The 20,229-nt window shown below is 46.1% G+C and overlaps 1 protein-coding gene across 2 annotated transcripts in view; it reads right to left on the reverse strand.

Annotated features, from left to right (window-relative positions):
- Positions 1 to 20,229, reverse strand: part of SLC35F3 (solute carrier family 35 member F3) — a 425,569-nt gene that overhangs the window by 99,233 nt on the left and 306,107 nt on the right. For both annotated transcript variants that reach the window (XM_068982683.1, XM_068982684.1), the window contains one exon: positions 7,255 to 7,579. In XM_068982683.1, coding sequence (XP_068838784.1) covers positions 7,255 to 7,579 — 325 coding nt within the window. The remainder of the gene's footprint in view (positions 1 to 7,254; positions 7,580 to 20,229) is intronic.

Raw genomic sequence — 20,229 nt, forward strand, 5'->3', positions numbered from 1 at the left:
TTTAATGGGCTTTCCAGGTGGCACAGTGGTAAAGAATCTGTCTGCTAATGCAAGAGACACGGGTTTGATCCCTGGGTTAGGAAGAACCCTTGGAGTAGGAAATGGCAACCCATTCCAGTATTCTTGCCTGGGAAATCCCATGGTCAGAAGAGCCTGGCGGGCTACAGTCCATAGGGTTGCAAAGAGAGGACATGACTGAGCAACTAAGCATGAAGGCAATCTTTGGATGTTCTGACTATCTGGTCTTCGTTGCAAAAACTCCTATATATTCTGGCTCCTCTCATACATCTTCAGAGTAATTCTTTAGCGCTGAGAGGCTGTATCCCAGGCTTAAGTTCTTAGAATGTCTGCTGAATAAAATATAATTCTCAGCTCTTATGCTGTGTATTTTTTTCAGTCAAATCCTTGACACACAGACATTGGGCTTGTGCTTGTTCAACAGGCCTGGCCTCCACTTGCCCTCAGTCCTATCCTTGACAGAGGGATAGTGGTAGAGTAAGCCCCCCTACGTATGAACAAGTTCTGTTACGACAGCGCGTTTTTAAGTCCAGTTTGTTCATAAGCCCAACAAAGTTAGCCTAGGTACCCAACTAATACAAGACTCTCACAGAAGTAACAAATAAACCTCTTTACACCAGGGCTTCCCTGGGGGTTCAGCTGGTAAAGAATCCACCTGCAATATAGGAGACCTGGGTTCAATCCCTGGGTTTGGAAGATCCCCTGGAGAAGAGAACAGCTACCCACTCCAGTATTCTGGCCTGGAGAATCCCATGGACTGTATAATCCATGGCCTCGCAAAGAGTCGGACATGACTGAGCAGACTTTACTTTCACACACACACACACACACACACACACACACACAAACAACACAGAAAATAAAGAAAACATTTTAAATCCTACAGTACAGTACCTTGAAAAATACAATAGTACAGCACAATAGCTGGGCATGTTCTCATCTTTGAAAGTTTGCAACTTGAAGCTTTCTATGTGGGAGACTTACTGTATTGCTAAAGACCCAATCTGATGACTTTTCTGCCATCCCCACCCTCTCCCAACATTCACACCATAACTAAACCTCTCTGCATGCACTGGAGTCACACAGTCTGCCCTCACTGCCCTCCCCTCCTTCTGACCTCCCCCACTCACCTCCCACACAGGACCAGAGCTTCTCAGGCACAGGCTCTCCGCCAGCCTTAGGGCATTCCCATAATCCCCAGGATTCAGCACCTACAGGTCCAACTGCTCGTCTTCTAAGAGACTGCTTCTTGGTCATTTCCTCCAAGAAACCCCCCATCTGCCCCAGGACCCAAGTACCTGGGCCTCTCCCCTGGGGCCCCTGCGCATACCCTCATCCGCTTGTCTATCGGACTCTCCCAGGGATGTGAGCTCCTTGAGGACAGGGACCATGGATAATTGTGTCCCTGGGAAGATGTGCAGTTACCATTTCCAGAAGGCATAGGCCTCCAGCTTGGGACGCCCTGCTCATTAGACTTTGAACGTTACAGCTGCAAGACCCCTTGTGGATCCCGCGTAAGTCTGTCCAGCCAGGGGCACACACCTGGCCCCTCGGGACAGGAGACAGACAGGAGGCATGAAAACTGTGTTCTCCCCTTTCCTGGCTCAGAACGTCTGTGGGTGTTTCTGAAGCAGAGTCAACTGGCTATCTTCCAGAAGGCTGAAACTACAAAAGGCAGAAGGAAACACTGGTCACCACAGCATCGTTCCCTTTTCTGGCAGCCCCATGTTAGCAGAAGGTTCTAGCGCTGGCTCATGAAAAGAGGTCACCACTGGGAGAAATTCCTGAAAGACCTGATAAGGTCGCGAGTGCCCCAGATCTGCTCTGGCTGATTCCTGCTTGCCGTGGCGGCCTCTGGGATCAGAGACACTGTCCACGTGTCTCAGGGTCAGAGAAGCTAGAAGGCTGTATGTCATCACCATGCCTGCGCATGACAGTCTTTCCAGGGTCATGAACCTGACATAGTTTCCCCTGCGTGCCTCCCTCTGGCGCCCGGCTTCACATGGACTCCTGGGAGCTGAACCCCCTCTCAGGTCATGCCTGCAGTTTCCACAGCACCCACATGCATCCCTCTGGTCAGAAGCCTCCCTGAGTACTGAGCACCTCAGGGCATCTCTGTGGCTGGCTGTCAGTGAGAAACAGGGATGATGAGGGTGGGGATGTTGATGATCTGGGGAAAGAAGGAAGTTTTTAGCAGGTTACTGCGGAGACCACAGGCTTGAGGCTGAAAATTCAGGACAGCTGGGTTTGGGAGGTTTTCACACCCACACTCCAATTCTTGACAACAATGCCTGATATCAGGAAGGCCTGATCATTCTAGAATGCCTTGTGCAGTCAGCAGACCTACATGCTGATTTCTTTTTATTTATTTATTTTGGTTGCATTGTGAGTCATGTGGGATCTTAGTTCCCCAACCAGGGATCAAACCCATGCCCAATGCATTGGAAGTGCAGTCTTAACCAATGCACCACCAGGGAAGTCCCTGCAAGTTGATTTCTGCAAGGTGTAATACCTGCATGAGTCTGCAGGGGTGGGCAGTCCTGCCAGACCCACTCCTGCAGTTTAAATAGGCCAACTCATCCTAAAGGCTGTGAAATGCCATAAAAATGCCAGGAACTATCACTGTATTGTGACATCCTCTATGGGGTACAAGGCAGCCCATGCTTACTTTATTAGCTGCCTTGTACAACACAGAGGATATCACAACACAGTGATAGTTTCTGGCATTTTTATGGCATTTCACAGCCGTTAGGGCATGGTGTCTCATTTGATCACACAACAATCTTTTGTGCTAAATGGTACATGTGTCATCACCCTCTGTGTACAAACGAGCATCTGAGGCTCCTGGAGCTTAAAAGACTTGCCCAAGGAGCCTCCTCTTCCTCGCAAGTGGCAGCAGATCAGGACTCAAACATCCTTGGGGCCCAAAGAGAGTCACCTGCCAATTGATACGGTATGTTGAGTCCTGCTTCCTACATTTCAGCAGATCAGCAGCATTTTAAAACCTGTGTAACTGAGATTCAAGAACTCCAGGGCCTTGACAGTCCAAGGGCAGCCCGTGGGCCAGCAGCACCAGCAACTCCTGGGAGCTCATTAAGAAAGCCGAACCTCACGTCCATCCAGACCTACGGAATCATCGTCGGCCCATCAACAAGATCCCAGAGACTCAGAGTTTGAGCAGCTCAGAGTTTGAGGCAATATATGATTTCCTCCCTGTGCTTTGGCTGACTTTTCTAGCCTCGTGTTGGGGAACTAGCCTCAGCGGGGAGGTTGAGAAGGAAAGAAACTTCTACCTGATTGTTTCCTGAAAACCACTAGAAAAGTTGGCTTATCTGGCCAGCTTCACCTTTTTCCTTCTCTCCCCAGCTTCCTGCTGAAACTTTCACCCAGATACATCTGTTCAGTTGACTCTAGATTTTCCATTCATTTCAATAAAAGTACAAACATGGAAGATGCGATTTCAGTTTGCCTTGATTTCTGGGAACCCTAATATCTGTTTAAAGAACTCCCAATGTGATAGGGGATTAAAATGTACAAATTACTGATACCAAAAAGGACCCAATGGGGCTCCTGGCACAAAAGCTTTTCTATATCCCTTGAGAAATGGAGTATTTCCTGTATAGCAGTAAACAAGGAGGTCACAGTTATCAGTGATTCCAGCCCTCTGGGGCACTTGGGAAGGAGAGGAATGCCTGCACAATCTGGCAGCCACTAGGCTGCAGCCCCTCCCTGTGGTGAGCACTGAGGAACTCACGATGTGAAGAAACACAGGATATGGCCCCTAGGGTAGCTGAGATGCATATGAAAGGAATGATTTCAGTGAGCCCAGACTCTTGCATCTTGTAGAAAAGTGCTAAATTCCTTAACTTGGGACATCTGGTTTTCTTTAATTCACAAAAATACTTTTGATGTTCCGAATACTTGCCCTTAGTTGCAAACTTCTATATAACCTGACACTACCCACACCCGCCTCCATCCCACTCCCACCCCTCACCCCAGCTCCTAGGAGCAGTTCTCTCAGGTTACTTGAGATGCTGTCTCCCAGCCCTGAAGTCCTAAAAATCCCCACTGAATAAAACGTAACTCTCAACTTTTAGGTTGTCACTATTTTTTAAGTCAACACCCCCAGTTTTTGATTCCAGGAAACAGGCTTCATTCAGCCTCCATGACCTTCCCTGAGATCCAAAGAGCAGGTTCAAATAGATGCTAATCAGGGAAGGGAGGGGATTTGGAGATGAGGAAGGAACAGGCAAGAAACAAGAGTGCAGCCTTGGGGCAGGGTCCTGGTTCCCCTCCAGGGATGCACAGAAAAATAAGATTGAGCCATTCTGCAGATACTGAAACCCCCACCAGGTGGGAGAAGTTAACTGCATGCTACCCACAAGCATGTAGACCCCAGACCCATTGGAACAACAGAAGGTTGATGAAGCTGACTCCCACTTTCCTCACCACCAACCCATCCGAAGAATGTCCATGAGCTGATCACATCCTCTCTGAACCGTTAAGATGAAACTCCTCACCCCGCCCTCCAGGTCAGGACACACAGTTCCAAGGGCATTAGTCTGCTGTGGTCCTCTTTGCTTGGCAAAGCAATAAAGCTATTTTTTTCTACTTCACCCAAAACTCTGCCTCTGAGATTTAATTTGGTGTTGGGGTATGGAGGCCTGATTTGGCCTCACTATTAGGTATAAAACAAACTACATGGATATACAGTATAATGTGGGGAAACAGCCAATATTTTATATTAACTATAAATGGAGTATAGCCTCTAAAAACTGTGAATTACTAGCCTGCACACCTAACACTTATATAATATTGTACATCAACTAAATGTTAATAATTTTTAAAAAACAGCCAATAAAAAAAGAACTCCCAGTTTGAGATGTGACGTAGTCATGAGTTTCTAGGTAAAGTCTGTGATGTTAACATTTTCCTCTCCCTTTTCTGAGAAAGAATATTCTTTCACTCCTCCAGTGGTGCCTAGATTAACTGGCATGCCCAATCATCGACTGGTAAAATCAGCAGCTATGTTTAGACACAAGCAGAACACAATTTATAACCAGAAAGATTTTTTTTTTAAGTGGTGAGCTCAGCTTTAGCACAGAAATTGGGCAAGATTTTACCTGGCTTCTCTAATCAAGTTATGGTTTTGCCCCTGGCCCTCCACTGTTCTTCAGCTGACATAATCATCACTATGATTCTCTTCTGATTTTTCCCAAATATTTTTAACAGGCAGACCATAAGCTGAAATCAAGGTGTGACATCTTTCTATGTTTAATCTGCTTCAATGGTCTTGCGTTTTTTTCCCCGTAGACCTTTTAACCAACTGAGCCTGGTTCCTCCTGTGTTGTTTTCAGCACAATTAATTAATGGTGCTGGGCCTGCACTAAATGGCCAGTGAGGCCAGTCTTGTCCCAAGGTGAGCGTCATGTTAAAGACACGTGCTTAGGGCAGTAGCTGGTGTTGCCTCTCAGGGAAGCAGTCTTTGAGTCCACATGTTTGAACAAAGCAGAGAAAGACCATTTCATCTTCCCTCCAGCAATTCTCCATGAAGAAAGGGCACATATACCCATTTTGCGAGAGGCAGCAGCATACTATCCTACTCTGTTTAAAGAAAGGCAAACTCCTAATTACAAACTGAATACACTCAGGGCTACTTTACTATTAATGCATTATTTACTGAATACTTGCTTTTCTCTGCGACTAAAAGCAGGCCATTATTTCTCTCTTGACTTCGGGACAATCTGGGGCTCTGTTAAAGCTTCTAAACCAATCTGTTTCAGTTTGCTTTTAGCTGCTGTTCAGAAGAGGGACATTAAGTGCCTCCCGAGTGATTTCTGGCTGGGCCATGAAGCCACTGATTTCAGTCAACACTGACAATGCCCCAGGCCTGGGCTCCGGTTCTGGGTTCCAGGCTGCCACATGCCTGTCTCCGGAACTCACTCCCAGTCCTTTCCACTAAGGGATGCTGGTCACTGAAAGCTCACCAGTGCTCCTTCCTCTAGAACGAGTGCTCTGACTTACCACTTGGCCTTTTAAAGGAGCCAGTCCAAATTATCTCTGAACATTCAAAAACTTTGGCGCCTCACACCTCCAAGTTGAATTTGACATTGACAAAATGGTAGAATCTCAGGAAAAAATTCTGATCAGCATGTAACCTTCATTCCTAAAACCTCTTTACGCCTTGAATTCAATGATGTTTTTTGGCTACCTTGCAACTTCTAAAGGCAACTTTTCAGACCGGGGCTGAAGTTTGAACCAGATGGTAAATGGGACAAGGTGACGGTTCCCGGGGTTTGGTGGTGTGGAAGTAAGGGGGTGGGGTGGAAAGAAGGCAGTGGTGAAGGAGTGAACAACCCTCAACTTCCAGATTTTTTTCCACCTCTGAGGCTGATGAAAGAGAAATTCCCCAGGCCCACCTGGTCACTTTGACCAATATTCTTTCCTGTTTTTTTTTTTTTTTTTCCTGAGTAGATCTGATTTGGGCCAATAGTAAGGTCCTTGACATGGTCACAGAGGACCTCAGCTTTGGGTGACCATGAGAACTAGGGATGGGCATAGTTGATAACCCAGGGCCAACACTAAGCATCTGACTCTGGAGGAGGTTGGGGCACCCTGCTGTACATTGTGGCAGAGGGCTGGCATCTGGACTTCTGACCTCTTTTAAAGGGAGGTCATTTCAATGAGAAAATATGCATGCGTAAATACAGTCAACAAAATTCAGACAATGCTTTGACTTTGATGGCAACACTGCTAGATATTCAGACACCCGCCTCCAACCACATAATCAAAAGAGGAAACGTCTTGGGCGGAGAGGAAATGAGCAATCAAGTGTTTGCCATGAGCACCTGCGGGTCGAGAAGCTAAGTCACAGGGAGGAGCCAGCTCACCTGGCTCCATGGGCCTATCCTCAGTCCAGTCTGAGGAGGATAACAGAGCCATACAGTTTTCCCGTTTCTACCCTTTCTGGGGACTTAGCACAGCCCATCTCTGGCAGCTGCTGCCTTCTCCCGCCCACTAGAAAGGAATTCCTGGGGTGAAGAGCTAGAGGCGGAGGAAGGGTGTTCACCACTTCTGAAAGGAATGAATTCCGATCCTGGAACCTCACTAAGACAACGAGTGACACGGTGACTTCTCCCTGCGGTGTCTGCTGGCCCATCTCATCACCCACCCAGCAGCATCAGCGTTCCGCAGAGCAGCCCCATGCTGAGCCAGCATCCCAGGGCAGGTGCCTACCTGTATCTCTGCTTCACTGACTGCTTCTCCGCTGACTTGCAGATGTGCCCCGCGTAGTACAAGGGGAAGAATAAAAAGTTCCAGCTGGTGGCAAACCACGTCAGGGTGAAGGGAGCATCGAACTTGCTGAAGGTCAGCTTGGCGAGCTGCGTGGCGCCCGCCCAGGATGCGCACACGCACAGCACCACCGCCACACCCCAGAAGATCTTCTTGAGCTGCGCGCGGGAGCATCTCCAGCAGCGGCGGCTCGATCTCCCACCGGCCTCGGTCCCCGCCGGCGCCTGGGCCTCCGCCGGGCCCGGGGAGTCCCGGGGGCGCTCCTCCCCTGGCGGCAGAGAAGGGAGAGGTTAACTGGGGCCTCCACACCTTCACGCGGCCAGGCCGAACGGGGCGGGGGTGAGAGGGATGCCAAGAGGGCAACTGACTCCCCCACTGCCATTGTCATCGCCACCCTGGGGAGGAGAGTTGGGGGTGGGGGGTGGGGGGAATGGGGGCCTGGAGACAGCTTCCTGAAACAAAACTTGAAGACATCGCCTCTGGTTTTCTGGTCCTCTAGAATTGTTATTGTTTGATCGCCGAGTCGTGTCCTACCCTTCCTCTAGAATCCTCTAGAAGCTTGAACCCAAAAAGATGGTTCAGGCATGGGCTGGCAGCATCAGCACCATCCCCAGCTTGCTGGCAATGCGGAATCTCAGGAACCCTGGCATCAGAATGTGTATTTCAGCAGGTGATCTCTGTGCACGCCTGGAGAAGCGGAAACATTTCTCCAGAACGCAGAGTGGCTGAAATATTTTTCCAAATATTTCGCTACTATTTCAGCTCACAGGGATTGATGTGCAACTCTGGCGGTGGGCAGTGCTAGGGACTAGGGATTCCCTCCTGAGAAGGTCATAGGCCTTGACCTCTAGAAGCTCCTCCTTGCCTGGCACTTAAGGGCATGGATGCCAAGAGCAAAGCATGCATGTAGAGCAAAAACAGATTGTCCTGGAACCTCCCTGGTAATCCAGTGGCTAAGATGCTGCCCTTCCAATGTAGGGGATGTGGCTTTGATCCCTGGTCAAGAACTAAGATCCCACATGACTGTGGGGTGTGGCTAAAAAAAAAAGAAATAGGTATCTGTCACTCATTGGAAAAGACCCTGATGATAGGGAAGACTGAGGGCAAGAGGAGAAGGGGACGAAAGAGGATGAGATGGTTGGATGGCATCGCTGACTCAATGGACATGAGTTTGAGCAAACTCTGGGAGATGGTGAAGGACAGGGAAGCCTGGCCCGCTACAGTCCATGGGTTTGCAAAGAGATACAGCAGGAGACACTGAACAACAACCCTCTTACTCCTCTATTTGCTCTTACTGACTCCTAGCTGATGGCCGTCAGTCCCACTGTGAAGTGTTACTTAAAAACCACAGCCTCTGGCAGCTGGTGCTCTGAAAGCCCTCCGATGATCGGCTGGAGGACCGTGTGACTTCTGGAAGCCAGGCTGCAGCTCAGAGTGTGGCTGTGCAGCAGCACTGTTCCCACAGACCATGAGAAAATGGAAAAGGCATTCTCTTCCACTGTTTGGTTTCCATTCATGATTGTGTGCAAGTCAGTCAGCTGGAAATTTAAACAGAATTGTAACTTGTGTAAGGTGTGACCATGGGTGGGGGCGAATTTCCAAGAGATGGCCTACTTGCCTTTTATATGACCAGCCAGGCACTCAGCTGAAAGACGGCAGACCCTGCAGTGGTACAGGAGATGGGTACAAAGTATATTGGGGTCAAATGGTACTCTATGGAAGCTGTTTAAACTTAATTGCAATTTCAGTAGCTCTAATACTATGTCACCCTGCTTATTTAACTTCTATGCAGAGTACATCATGAGAAACGCTGGACTGGAAGAAACACAAGCTGGAATCAAGATTGCCGGGAGAAATATCAATAACCTCAGATACACAGATGACACCACCCTTATGGCAGAAAGTGAAGAGGAACTAACAAGACTCCTGATGAAAGTGAAAGTGGAGAGTGAAAAAGTTGGCTTAAGGCTCAACATTCAGAAAACGAAGATCATGGCATCTGGTCCCATCACTTCATGGGAAATAGATGGGGAAACAGTGGAAACAATGTCAGACTTTATTTTTGGGGGCTCCAAAATCACGGCAGATGGTGATTGCAACCATGAAATTAAAAGACGCTTACTCCTTGGAAGGAAAGTTATGACCAACCTAGACAGCATATTCAAAAGCAGAGACATTACTTTGCCCACTAGGGTCCGTCTAGTCAAGGCTATGGTTTTTCCTGTGGTTATGTATGGATGTGAGAGTTGGACTGTGAAGAAGGCTGAGCACCAAAGAGTTGATGCTTTTGAACTGTGGTGTTGGAGAAGATTCTTGAGAGTCCCCTGGACTGCAAGGAGATCCAACCAGTCCATTCTGAAGGAGATCAGCCCTGGGATTTCTCTGGAAGGAATGATGCTAAAGCTGAAGCTCCAGTACTTTGGCCACCTCATGCGAAGAGCTGACTCATTGGAAAAGACTCTGATGCTGGGAGGGATTGGGGGCAGGAGGAGAAGGGGACTACAGCAGATGAGATGGCTGGATGGCGTCACTGACTCAATGGACATGAGTCTGAGCAAACTCCAGGAGTTGGTGATGGACAGGGAGGCCTGGCATGCTGCGATTCATGGGGTTGCAAAGAGGTGAACACGACTGAGCTACTGAACTGAACTGAACTGAATACTATGAAACCAAGTTTTATATATTATACTGTCTGAAATATAATAATTCTTTTTAAAATATTTATTTACTTATTTGGCCATGCCAGATCCTAGCTGTGGCACTCAAGATCTTGGTAACTTTCAACATAGCATGTGAGATCTCTAGTTGCAGCAGCAAGGATTGAACCCAGGTCCCTGAATTGGGAGTGTGATGTCTTAGCCACTGGACCAAGGGAAAGTCCCAGAAATATAATAATTCTATGAGGCAAAATCCTGATTCAAGGTAGCCTATTATATGTTGTTATTATTTAGTTGCTAAGTCATGTCCGACTCTTTGTGACCCCCATGGACTGTAACCTGCCAGTCTCCTCCATCCATGGGATTTCCCAGGCAAGAATACTGGAGTGGGCTGCTATTTCCTTCTCCTGGGGATCTTCCTGACCCAGAGATCGAACCCTCGTCTCCTTCATTGGCAGGCAGATTCCTTACCACTGAGTCACCTGGGAAACTCCAGCCTATTATATAGGTATTAGGTAATCCTAGCATTAATTGCTAAGTCTGGCTGTATCTCTCTTTTGTGTTTTTTTGCCACACCACGCAGCCTGTGGGATCTTAATTTTCTGACGAGGGATTGAATCCAGGTCCTCAGCAGTGAAAGCACAGAGTCCAGTCACTGGATTGCCACGGAAGTCCTGGGTTGTATCGCTTTTAGCCAAGGGTAATCCAAAGCCTTTGTAGCTGGTCAAGGAGAGACAATTTCCTTTACTGACCCCAAATCCTTGACACCATCTAGTAAACATATTGTGCTTCTGTGCCTGCTTTATTAATATTTATTCTCCCTCCTCCTCTTCCTTTTCATATGTGCATATATCTGAGTCAGAAAGCACTTGGAAAACCACAAGCTTGACCATCTCTGAGCTTCCAACAAGTTATGTGTTTCTGGCATGGGCTGCAGAGAGGGGAGAAGCAGAGGGGGCAAAAGCAAGGAAGATCCGTCTCCTTCTGCCTAATACCCTTCCACGAGGACATCGTGTCTTTGTTCACAGTGAATCCCTACAACTTCCATTTTCAGACAGAAGCACACAGGTTTCAGCGTATACACTAACTCCCTGACATTTGGGGTGAGGCTCTGCAACCCGTCACTGCTGAGTATTCAAGCAGTGTTAGGGCTGGGAGATACCTTGACCACCAGCATCAACTATCAGAAACTCATACCAAGAAGATAATTATGGAGATGAAAGGAAAAATGTCCACATAGAAAGGAAATGCAGTTTCACAGTATTAACTGGCCATTTAAGAATAGAACCTAGAGGAGGCTGAAAAAAAATTCAGGCTCCTAACATGTTCATCCAGTTTTGCCAATTAAGTTTGAAAACTTAAAGAATGAAGCGATGACTGATGCTATGCAGTGTTACAATGAAGGAAAAATCACCAAATCATGTCATATTGTACTGTTAGGACTTCCTGGTGGTCCAGTGGGTAAGATTCTGCCTTCCAATGGACAAGATGCAGGTTCAATCCCTGGATGGGAAAGATCCCACATGCCGCAAGGGGGAAAAAAAACAAACAGCCAAACAAACAAAACAAATTGAGCTCATAAAAAGTGTAAAATTAAATCTCTCTTTTAAAAGACTGGACTATTTAAATGTCTTTATATATTTGGATTAAAGAAATTATATCTAACTTTTTAACCTCTTGGCTCATTTGACCAGGGCATATTGATAATACACAAACAAAATAAAGACATTCTGTACTCTATTATTAAACAATAAGATAGAACTATGTTTCCCTAAGTATAATGCAATTAACAGGTACAGTATTATCAGAAAGAAGGATCCCAGGATCAGAAGTTTGGGAAACAGATTCTTTTGCTACATGACTAATAGACGTAGTGGATTTCCAAAAGGCAGCTGGAGAATGTGTGCTTCCCATATTATTTCAACATTATACCTGTGGTAGAACTGGGGTCCCCTAGAACACACTTTTGGAAAAACTGGAATAGACCATAAAGAATTAGAGGGATTCAAACCCAATACATTGCAAACTTTCCATTTCATGGCCTGGAGTCTCATATAGTGATAAGTCACTTACCAATTTCATTACCTCACTCATTCCTAATACTTCTTTTAAACTAGACCTACCTCATGTAAACTAAAAATATTCTTTACAGAATCATTACAAAAGTATTTCATAGTATAAGTAAAAACAGTGCACTGCATATTCGAATCTTAGTATCTAGAGATATCACTGGACATTTAGCTGCATTTTCCCCAGCAAAATTTGTATCTTTGCACAACACATACACATTCACACACAACAAAACTGGGGTTCTACTGTATTTTTGGCCAGCAGTCATCTAACCAGATGCATAAGAGCACGTGTTTCTAAATCTCACAGGGCTGCATATACTGCAACATCCTAGGAGCATTTCAATCTGCTAGGAAGTTACCACGAAGCGTCCGCCCTGTGCCAAGAACTTTGGTGGTCAATAAATAAATATAAAACATGGCTGCATCCTGCTCTTCAGGAACTTACAGTCTATCTGGGAGTGACAAAACAGATCTATGAAAGAATTACAGAACAATTATGGATGGAGAAATTTTGACTGCAAGGCAAACTCTGAAGAGAGTGACACCAGTGTGGCCATGATCCCAGAAAGATCAGAGGAGGCAGAAGCTTGGCTTGGGTATTGCAGGATAGACAGGATGAAGGACAAGAGAAGCGAAGATCAGGATCAGGACCTGGTCTGCCCCAAGAGTGGTGAGGAAGACGGTGAGCTCTGAAATCCCCCACTGCCTTGCGCCGCTGCAATGCCCAGTCTTGCTCTGGCCAGATACACAGCAGAAGTTGCCAGGCTAGCAGGAGACTTGAGCAAATTCAGATTTTGCAACTTCCTTTTTCTAGGAAGTAAACATACATTATACATGCCCCAGTGTCCATAACAAACAGATAAAATTAAAGAATAAAGATAGAATGACACAATGAATTTGGTTAGCAGATGTGTTTTTTCTCCCGTATTTGAAAGGCAGCAAACACGTCCCACCCCATGCTACCGTTCTCAAGGTCATTTTCAGGAGCTGTCCAACTGATGCCAGATTTCAGAAAGGAAGAATGACACCGAGGGGGCCAGTTGCCCCTTTCAAAATCCTCTTGCATACTCCTGTGCAAGAAATTCTGGTTTATTTTCTCTCCCCTCCTAAATTACAAGTGACTCCTCCGTACCAGTGCCTTCGTGGTCACAGCAACACAAGTAACCAAGCGTTTGTTGTCGCTCCTTATCACCCCTGAAAGAGGCACTGCAGAGTGTCACAAAGAAATCAGGGCTGAATGAGCCTCATGCTGCGTCCCGTCTCAGCTCCTCTGACTGTGACGACACAACTAAAATACTCTTTATGTCATCCTCACTCGCCAAGACCCCCTTCCCACTAACAAGCCCTCTATGATCTTGAGTTGGCCATCCTAACCTTGCACTTGAGCCAAGGGTTCTGGGCTCAGTGCAAAGGAGATGATATATTTTGACCCCATGGTTGTACTGACAGATGTGGTCATTGTGGCATCATGCATCACCCTTTGGCTGTGTTGTCTCTACACGTCCTGTTTACACCACGTGATTCACTCGAAACAAGCAAGGGACAAGTGGGCGTTTCCCAATTACCGTCACTGGAGCTGCTTCCACTGACCATTTTGGAGAAAAGTATGTGTGTGTGTAGGAAGAGTGTTCTCCTACACACAATGCATATTCCACGGCATGCTAAGATATAACCATCCCTGTGTGTAAACTTCCATCCTGAGCTGTGTTCATCCATGCTAAGTTGCTTCAGTCGTGTCTGACTCTTTGTGATGCTACAGACCGTAGCCTTTCAGGCCCCTCTGTCCATGGGATTTTCTAGGTAAGAATCCTGGAGTGGGTTGCCATGCCCTCCTCCAGGGGTCTCCCTGACCCAGGGGTTGAACCCATGTCTCTTCAGTCTCCTGCATTGATAGGTAGGTTCTTTACCACTAACATCACCTGGGAAGCCAACAATTATTATAATATTATATATTATAATCAATTAACAGAGTGGGTTCCCAGTCCCTTCTCCAGGGGATCTTCTCAACTCAGGGATTGAACCCAGGTCTCCTGCATTGCAGGTGGACTCTTTACTGTTTGAGCCAGTGTTCAGTGTCACACAATTTGCTGGAACCATACATTAGTCCTACCTGCAAAATCACATCTGATACTTCTCTCTTAAAAGGGATCTAGAGAAATTTGCACTCTTCACTCAAGCAGTACCTAGAGGCTGTGTTCCTACCTAGCAGAAGGAAACTCTTGGAGGTCTGGTTCAGTGGCTAACTCATTCTGGGACCTAGGTAAGTCCTCTGTCCCATGAGGTGTCTATTTTTTGCTGAGAAAATTATGAATTGAGGGCCTTTTTGGGTTTAGTTAGTGAAAGTCATTTCTCCAACAAGAAAGCAAGAACAATTGGAAAATCACTCACTGTCAACTTCAAATTCCCATAAAATGGCTCCTCCAAGCCTCTGAGAGAACACAAATGGTGACTTCTCTACTGGTGCAGTGGTTAAGAATCCACCTTCCAATGTAGGGGATGTGGGTTCAATCCCTGGTCAGGGAACTAAGATCCCACTGGCCTTCTGCTTGACAACTACTGAGCCCACGGGCTCTAGAGTCCATGTTCTACAACTAGAGAAATGTCCACGCGCTGTAACAAAGACCCAGCACAGCCAAAAAGAGAGAGGCAGAACACAAATATTTCTTTTCTGAGGTCCCCTAGAAAAAGCAGATGCTTGTTGACTCTTTCTCTGAAGAAGTAGCCAGGAAGTTCTGCACTTAGAAAGTGCAAGAGTCACTGTCTTAGGGATAAGGGACTCAGAGCTGGACTCAAGGATAACCCACAGGCTGGCCTGGTCCCAGCCTCCTGGAAGTGGAGGGGTTATCATCCTGAAGAGAACAGGAGAAGAGACTGCCCATGACACCTCCATCAGTAAGACCTACATGGTTAATTTTTCAAAGCTTTTTTTTGAGGACTAATTTTCCTAACTGCAAAATTCACTAGTTTCAGAAGTGCAATTCACAATTCTTAGTAAATCTACAGAATCGTGACTCTATCACCCCATCCAGTCTTAGAACACTTCGACCATCTGAAAATGGGTCCTCATGTGTGCTCTGAAGTCACTCCCCAGGCCCCTGCCCCCATCCCAGGCAACCACAAATCTTCTATCACTACAGATTTGCCTACTCTGTTTTTTTCATATAAATTTGTTGACTTCTGCATCTTTTCACTCAGCATAATGTATTTGAGGTTCCTCCATGGCACTCCTGGCATGCGGCAGGAGTTCATTCTTTTCACAGCTGGATAGTTGGGCATATGGCTAGTCTAAATTTTCCTTATCCAGTTATCAGTTGATGGACAAGGGTACAGTTTCCAGTTCTTTGGCTACTGTGAATTACGCTGCTATGAACACTCACATATACAGTAAGTCCCCTACATATGAACCTGCAAGTTGTAAACTTTCAAAGATGTGAACGTGTGTTCCATCAGTGTCAGGAGTGAGAACACTGCAGCTTGCCCCCCGTCTCCTATTGCTGATGCTCTTTCAGCTCCACCATCTCCCATCTCCACCAGGCAGTAACTCTTGCCTGTTCACTTGACGCCAGACCCTGTATGCCAGCAGTTATACTGTACTGCTGTGCTCTTCAGGGTACTGTACTGTAAAGTTAAAATGTTTTTTCATTTGTTTTTATGTATTGTTTGTGTGAAAAGTATTATAAGCCTATTACAGTATAGTATAATATAGCAGATTGTGTTAGTTGGGTACCTGGGCTTACTTTGTTGAACTTAGGAAAAAATCAGACTTAAGAACATGCTCTCAGAACAGAACTTGTTTGTATGTTGGGGACTTACTTCAAGTCTTTGTACAGATATGTTTTTGTTTCTCTTAGATGGACTAAAGTTTTAGCCAGTTTATTGACACGTACTGTAAGGCATAAGAAGGCAATGGCAACCCATTTCCGTACTCTTGCCTGGAAACTCCCATGGACGGAGGAGCCTAGTAGGCTGCAGTCCATGGGGTCGCTAAGGGTTGGACACGACTGAGTGACTTCACTTTGACTTCTCCTTTCATGCACTGGAGAAGGAAATGGCAATCCACTCCAGTGATCTTGCCTAGAGAATCCCAGGGACGGGGGAGCCTGGTGGGCTGCCGTCTATGGGGTCGCACAGAGTCAGACACGACTGAAGTGACTTAGCTGCTGCTAGCTAGCTGTGAGGCAAAAGGTAGACACACACCCTTTCCTAGGGGAACTTGTCCGTCCAAGTGTTGGAGTTTATGGTATCCACGTCGTAGATGGGTCAATGTCTCCAATTGACCCACACAAGACACAATTGATGGCTGCTCTGGGAACAGAGCCCCCACCCTTTTCTTTTTCTGGATTGCCCTGGGAATAGGGCTTGATGAGTGATTTCCCCATTTGCTGATCACTGATGCATATATCCTTTCAGGGCCTGGTCACCCAACGAAACCGCTTTTATAAAATCAGGAGCTTGGAAGAAAGCTTTTGTTTATGGCCATTTGCAAGTGTAATTCATCTCCCAAAAATGCAGTTCAGGTTTTGTTTACTTCATCCGCTCATTAAATACTTGCTCAGTGAATTTACGTGTGACTGTTTCTTTTAAGACATGGTTTTGCGGGAAGGGAAGAAAAGGCTGCCACATGTGTAAAGCCACCCCAGGCCCTGGGTTGTCCCCAAAGCAATCCTGATGTCACATATCCTGACAGATGATGCTCATCTGCACTTGTCAAACTTCTGTTTGTATTCCTGGCCTTTGGGTCAGAAAATATTCCCATTATTCATGCATGATGAAGGATCAGTCACACTCCTGTCTGGCAAAGGGCCCCAGGAAAGATGGACTCCACAGATAATTAAAGCTGATCCTAAGTAAGGGAGAAGAAGAGGGCATGGGGAAGCAAAGGGCAGGTGATGAGTTTTTTTTTTTTTTTTTTTAATTTATTTCAGACTGTGTGGTCATGCAATTGCACTGTTTGCAGGATCTTAGTTCCCCAACCAGGGAATTGAACTCAGGTCCTTGGCAGTGAAAACATGAACTCCTAACCACTGGACCCCCAGGGAATTCCCCAAATGACAGTTAAACATAAGTGTATATGCTCTCTGCCAGGAGATTACACAGCTTTTTCCAAAACTTGCCTGAATGTTGGCAAAATATGACTATTTTTCCTTTGTGGGACAGCTGAGGGTCTCACAGTTAGTCTCCCAAGGTCACAGAGTAGTGAGGGACTGAATGCAGTTCCAAGCATCCATCTGACCCCAAAGCATCCATAGGAATGGACAGCATCCTTATTCTTCCCTTTGGAAGTGATCGGTGCTGACCATCCTGGTCACATCTGCCTATCACTAAAGAGGGGCTTCAAGTTTTCAAAAGGACAGACTCTATTTTTAAATTCGGAGCATCCTGAGTGTGTATGGAACTCTGGGTTGGGGTTCACCAACATGAAAGGAAGACTTCTGTGAGCTGAATGTCTATGTCCTCCTTCAATTTATACATTAAGACTGCAACCTCCAATGGCTGCATTTGCAGTTGAAGCCTCTAAGGTCATAAGGGTGGGGCCCTGATCTGATAGGGTTGGTGGCATTATGGGAAGAGAGACAGCAGGGAGCTCTTTCTGTGCACATAGAGAGGAGCTGCATGAGGACACAGCAAAGAAGTGGCTGTCTATAAGCCAGGAAGAGCACCTCCACCAGAAGCCAGCTTTGCCTGCAACTTGATCTTGGTGATTGCAGCCATGAAATTAAAAGACGCTTACTCCTTGGAAAGTTATGACCAACCTAGACAGCATATTAAAAAGCAAAGACATTACTTTGTCAAAAAAGGTCTGTCTAGTCAAGGCTGTGGTTTTTCCAGTGATCATGTATGGATGTTAGAGTTGGACTGTGAAAAAAGCTGAGCACCGAAGAATTGATGCTTTTGAACTGTGGTGTTGGAGAAGACTCTTGAGAGTCCCTTGGACTGCAAGGAGATCCAACCAGTCCATCCTAAAGGGGATCAGTCCTGGGTGTTCATTGGAAGGACTGATGTTGAAGATGGAACTCCAATACTTTGGCCACCTGATGTGAAGAGCTGACTCATTCGAAAAGACCCTGATGCTGGGAAAGATTGAAGGCAGGAGGAGAAGGGGACGACAGAGGATGAGATGGTTGGATGGCATCACCGACTCAATGGACATGGGTTTGGGTAAACTCCGGGAGTTGGTGATGGAGAGGGAGGCCTGGTGTGCTGTGGTCCATGGGGTTGCAAAGAGTCGGACACGACTGAGCGACTGAACTAAAAGTGAAACTGATCTTGGACTTCCAGCCTGCAGAACAGTGAGAAAATAGTTTATTAAGTCTTCCAGGCGGTGGTACTTTGTCATGGCAGCCTGAGCAGACTAGCCTGAGGGTGTCACAGCAGGGAGTGCACTGTGTTCGTGAAGGTGTGAGGCACAGACCCAGAGCTGTCACTGTGAAGAATGTGGTGACAAGCTGTGGATGAGTATTTATTGTGATAACCTCTTAAAAGAAATGCCACCATATCGTAACCAAGAGAAGACTGAGGAGGCATGTGATATGGCATGCTAGACAGCATCCTAGAACAGAAAAAGATGGTAGGTAAGAACCAAAGAAATCTGAATAAATATGAATTTTAGTTAATAATAATGCATCAATGTTGGCTCATTAATTGTGATAAATGTACCATACTAATAGAAGATGTTAATAATAGAGTTCCAGAAAAACATCTATTTCTGCTTTATTGACTATGCCAAAGCCTTTGACTGTGTGGATCACAATAAACTGTGGAAAATTCTGAAAGAGATGGGAATACCAGACCACCTGACCTGCCTCTTGAGAAATCTGTATGCAGGTCAGGAAGCAACAGTTAGAACTGGACATGGAACAATGGACTGGTTTCAAATAGGAAAAGTAGTACATCAAGGTTGTATACTGTCACCCTGCTTATTTAACTTCTATGCAGAGTACATCATGAGAAACGCTGGACTGGAAGAAACACAAGCTGGAATCAAGACTGCTGGGAGAAATATCAATAATCTCAGATATGCAGATGACACCACCCTTATGGCAGAAAGTGAAGAGGAACTAAAAAGCCTCTTGATGAAAGTGAAAGAGGAGAGTGAAAAAGTTGGCTTAAAGCTCAACATTCAGAAAACGAAGATCATGGCATCTGGTCCCATCACTTCATGGCAGATAGATGGGGAAACAGTGGAAACAGTGGCTGACTTTATTTTTCTGGGCTCCAAAATCACTGCAGATGGTGATTGCAGCCATGAAATTAAAAGACGCTTACTCCTTGGAAGAAAAGTTATGACCAACCTAGATAGCATATTCAAAAACAGAGACATTACTTTGCCAACAAAGGTCCGTCTAGTCAAGGCTATGGTTTTTCCTGTGGTCATGTATGGATGTGAGAGTTGGACTGTGAAGAAGGCTGAGCGCCAAAGAATTGATGCTTTTGAACTGTGGTGTTGGAGAAGACTCTTGACAGTCCCTTGGACTGCAAGGAGATCCAACCAGTCCATTCTGAAGGAGATTAGCCCTGGGATTTCTTTGGAAAGAATGATACTGAGGCTGAAACTCCAGTACTTTGGCCACCTCATGCGAAGAGCTGACTCATTGGAAAAGACTCTGATGTTGGGAGGGATTGGGGGCAGGAGGAGCAGGGGACGACAGAGGATGAGATGGCTGGATGGCATCACTGACTTGATGGATGCAAGTCCGAATGAACTCCGGGAGTTGATGATGGACAGGGAGGCCTGGCGTGCTGCAACTCATGAGGTCGCAAAGAGTCAGACAAGACTGAGCGACTGAACTGAACTGAACTGAACTGAATAATAGAAGAAATTGGATGTGAAGTATTTAAGAACTCTCTGTACTCTCTCTGCAACTTTTCTGTAAATCTAAACTATTCTAAAACAGGGCATCCCCGGTGGCTCAGTGGTAAAAAATCCACCTGCAATGCACAAGACATGTGTTTGATCCCTGGGTTGGGAAGGTCTCCTGGAGAAGGAAATGGAAACCCACTCCAGTGTTCTTGCCTGAAAAATCCCTGGAGAGAGGAGCCTGGCAGGCTATAGTCCATGGGGTCGCAAAAGAGTCAGACACGACTTAGTGACTAAACAACAACAATTCTAAAATACAAGATTAATTAAAAAAAAAAAAAAGAAATAACTGCCATAGATGACTACATTAGAAATACCAGGTACTTCTCCG

The sequence above is a fragment of the Capricornis sumatraensis genome, chromosome 10 (assembly GCF_032405125.1).
Source record: "Capricornis sumatraensis isolate serow.1 chromosome 10, serow.2, whole genome shotgun sequence".
Taxonomy (NCBI): Eukaryota; Metazoa; Chordata; class Mammalia; order Artiodactyla; family Bovidae; genus Capricornis; species Capricornis sumatraensis.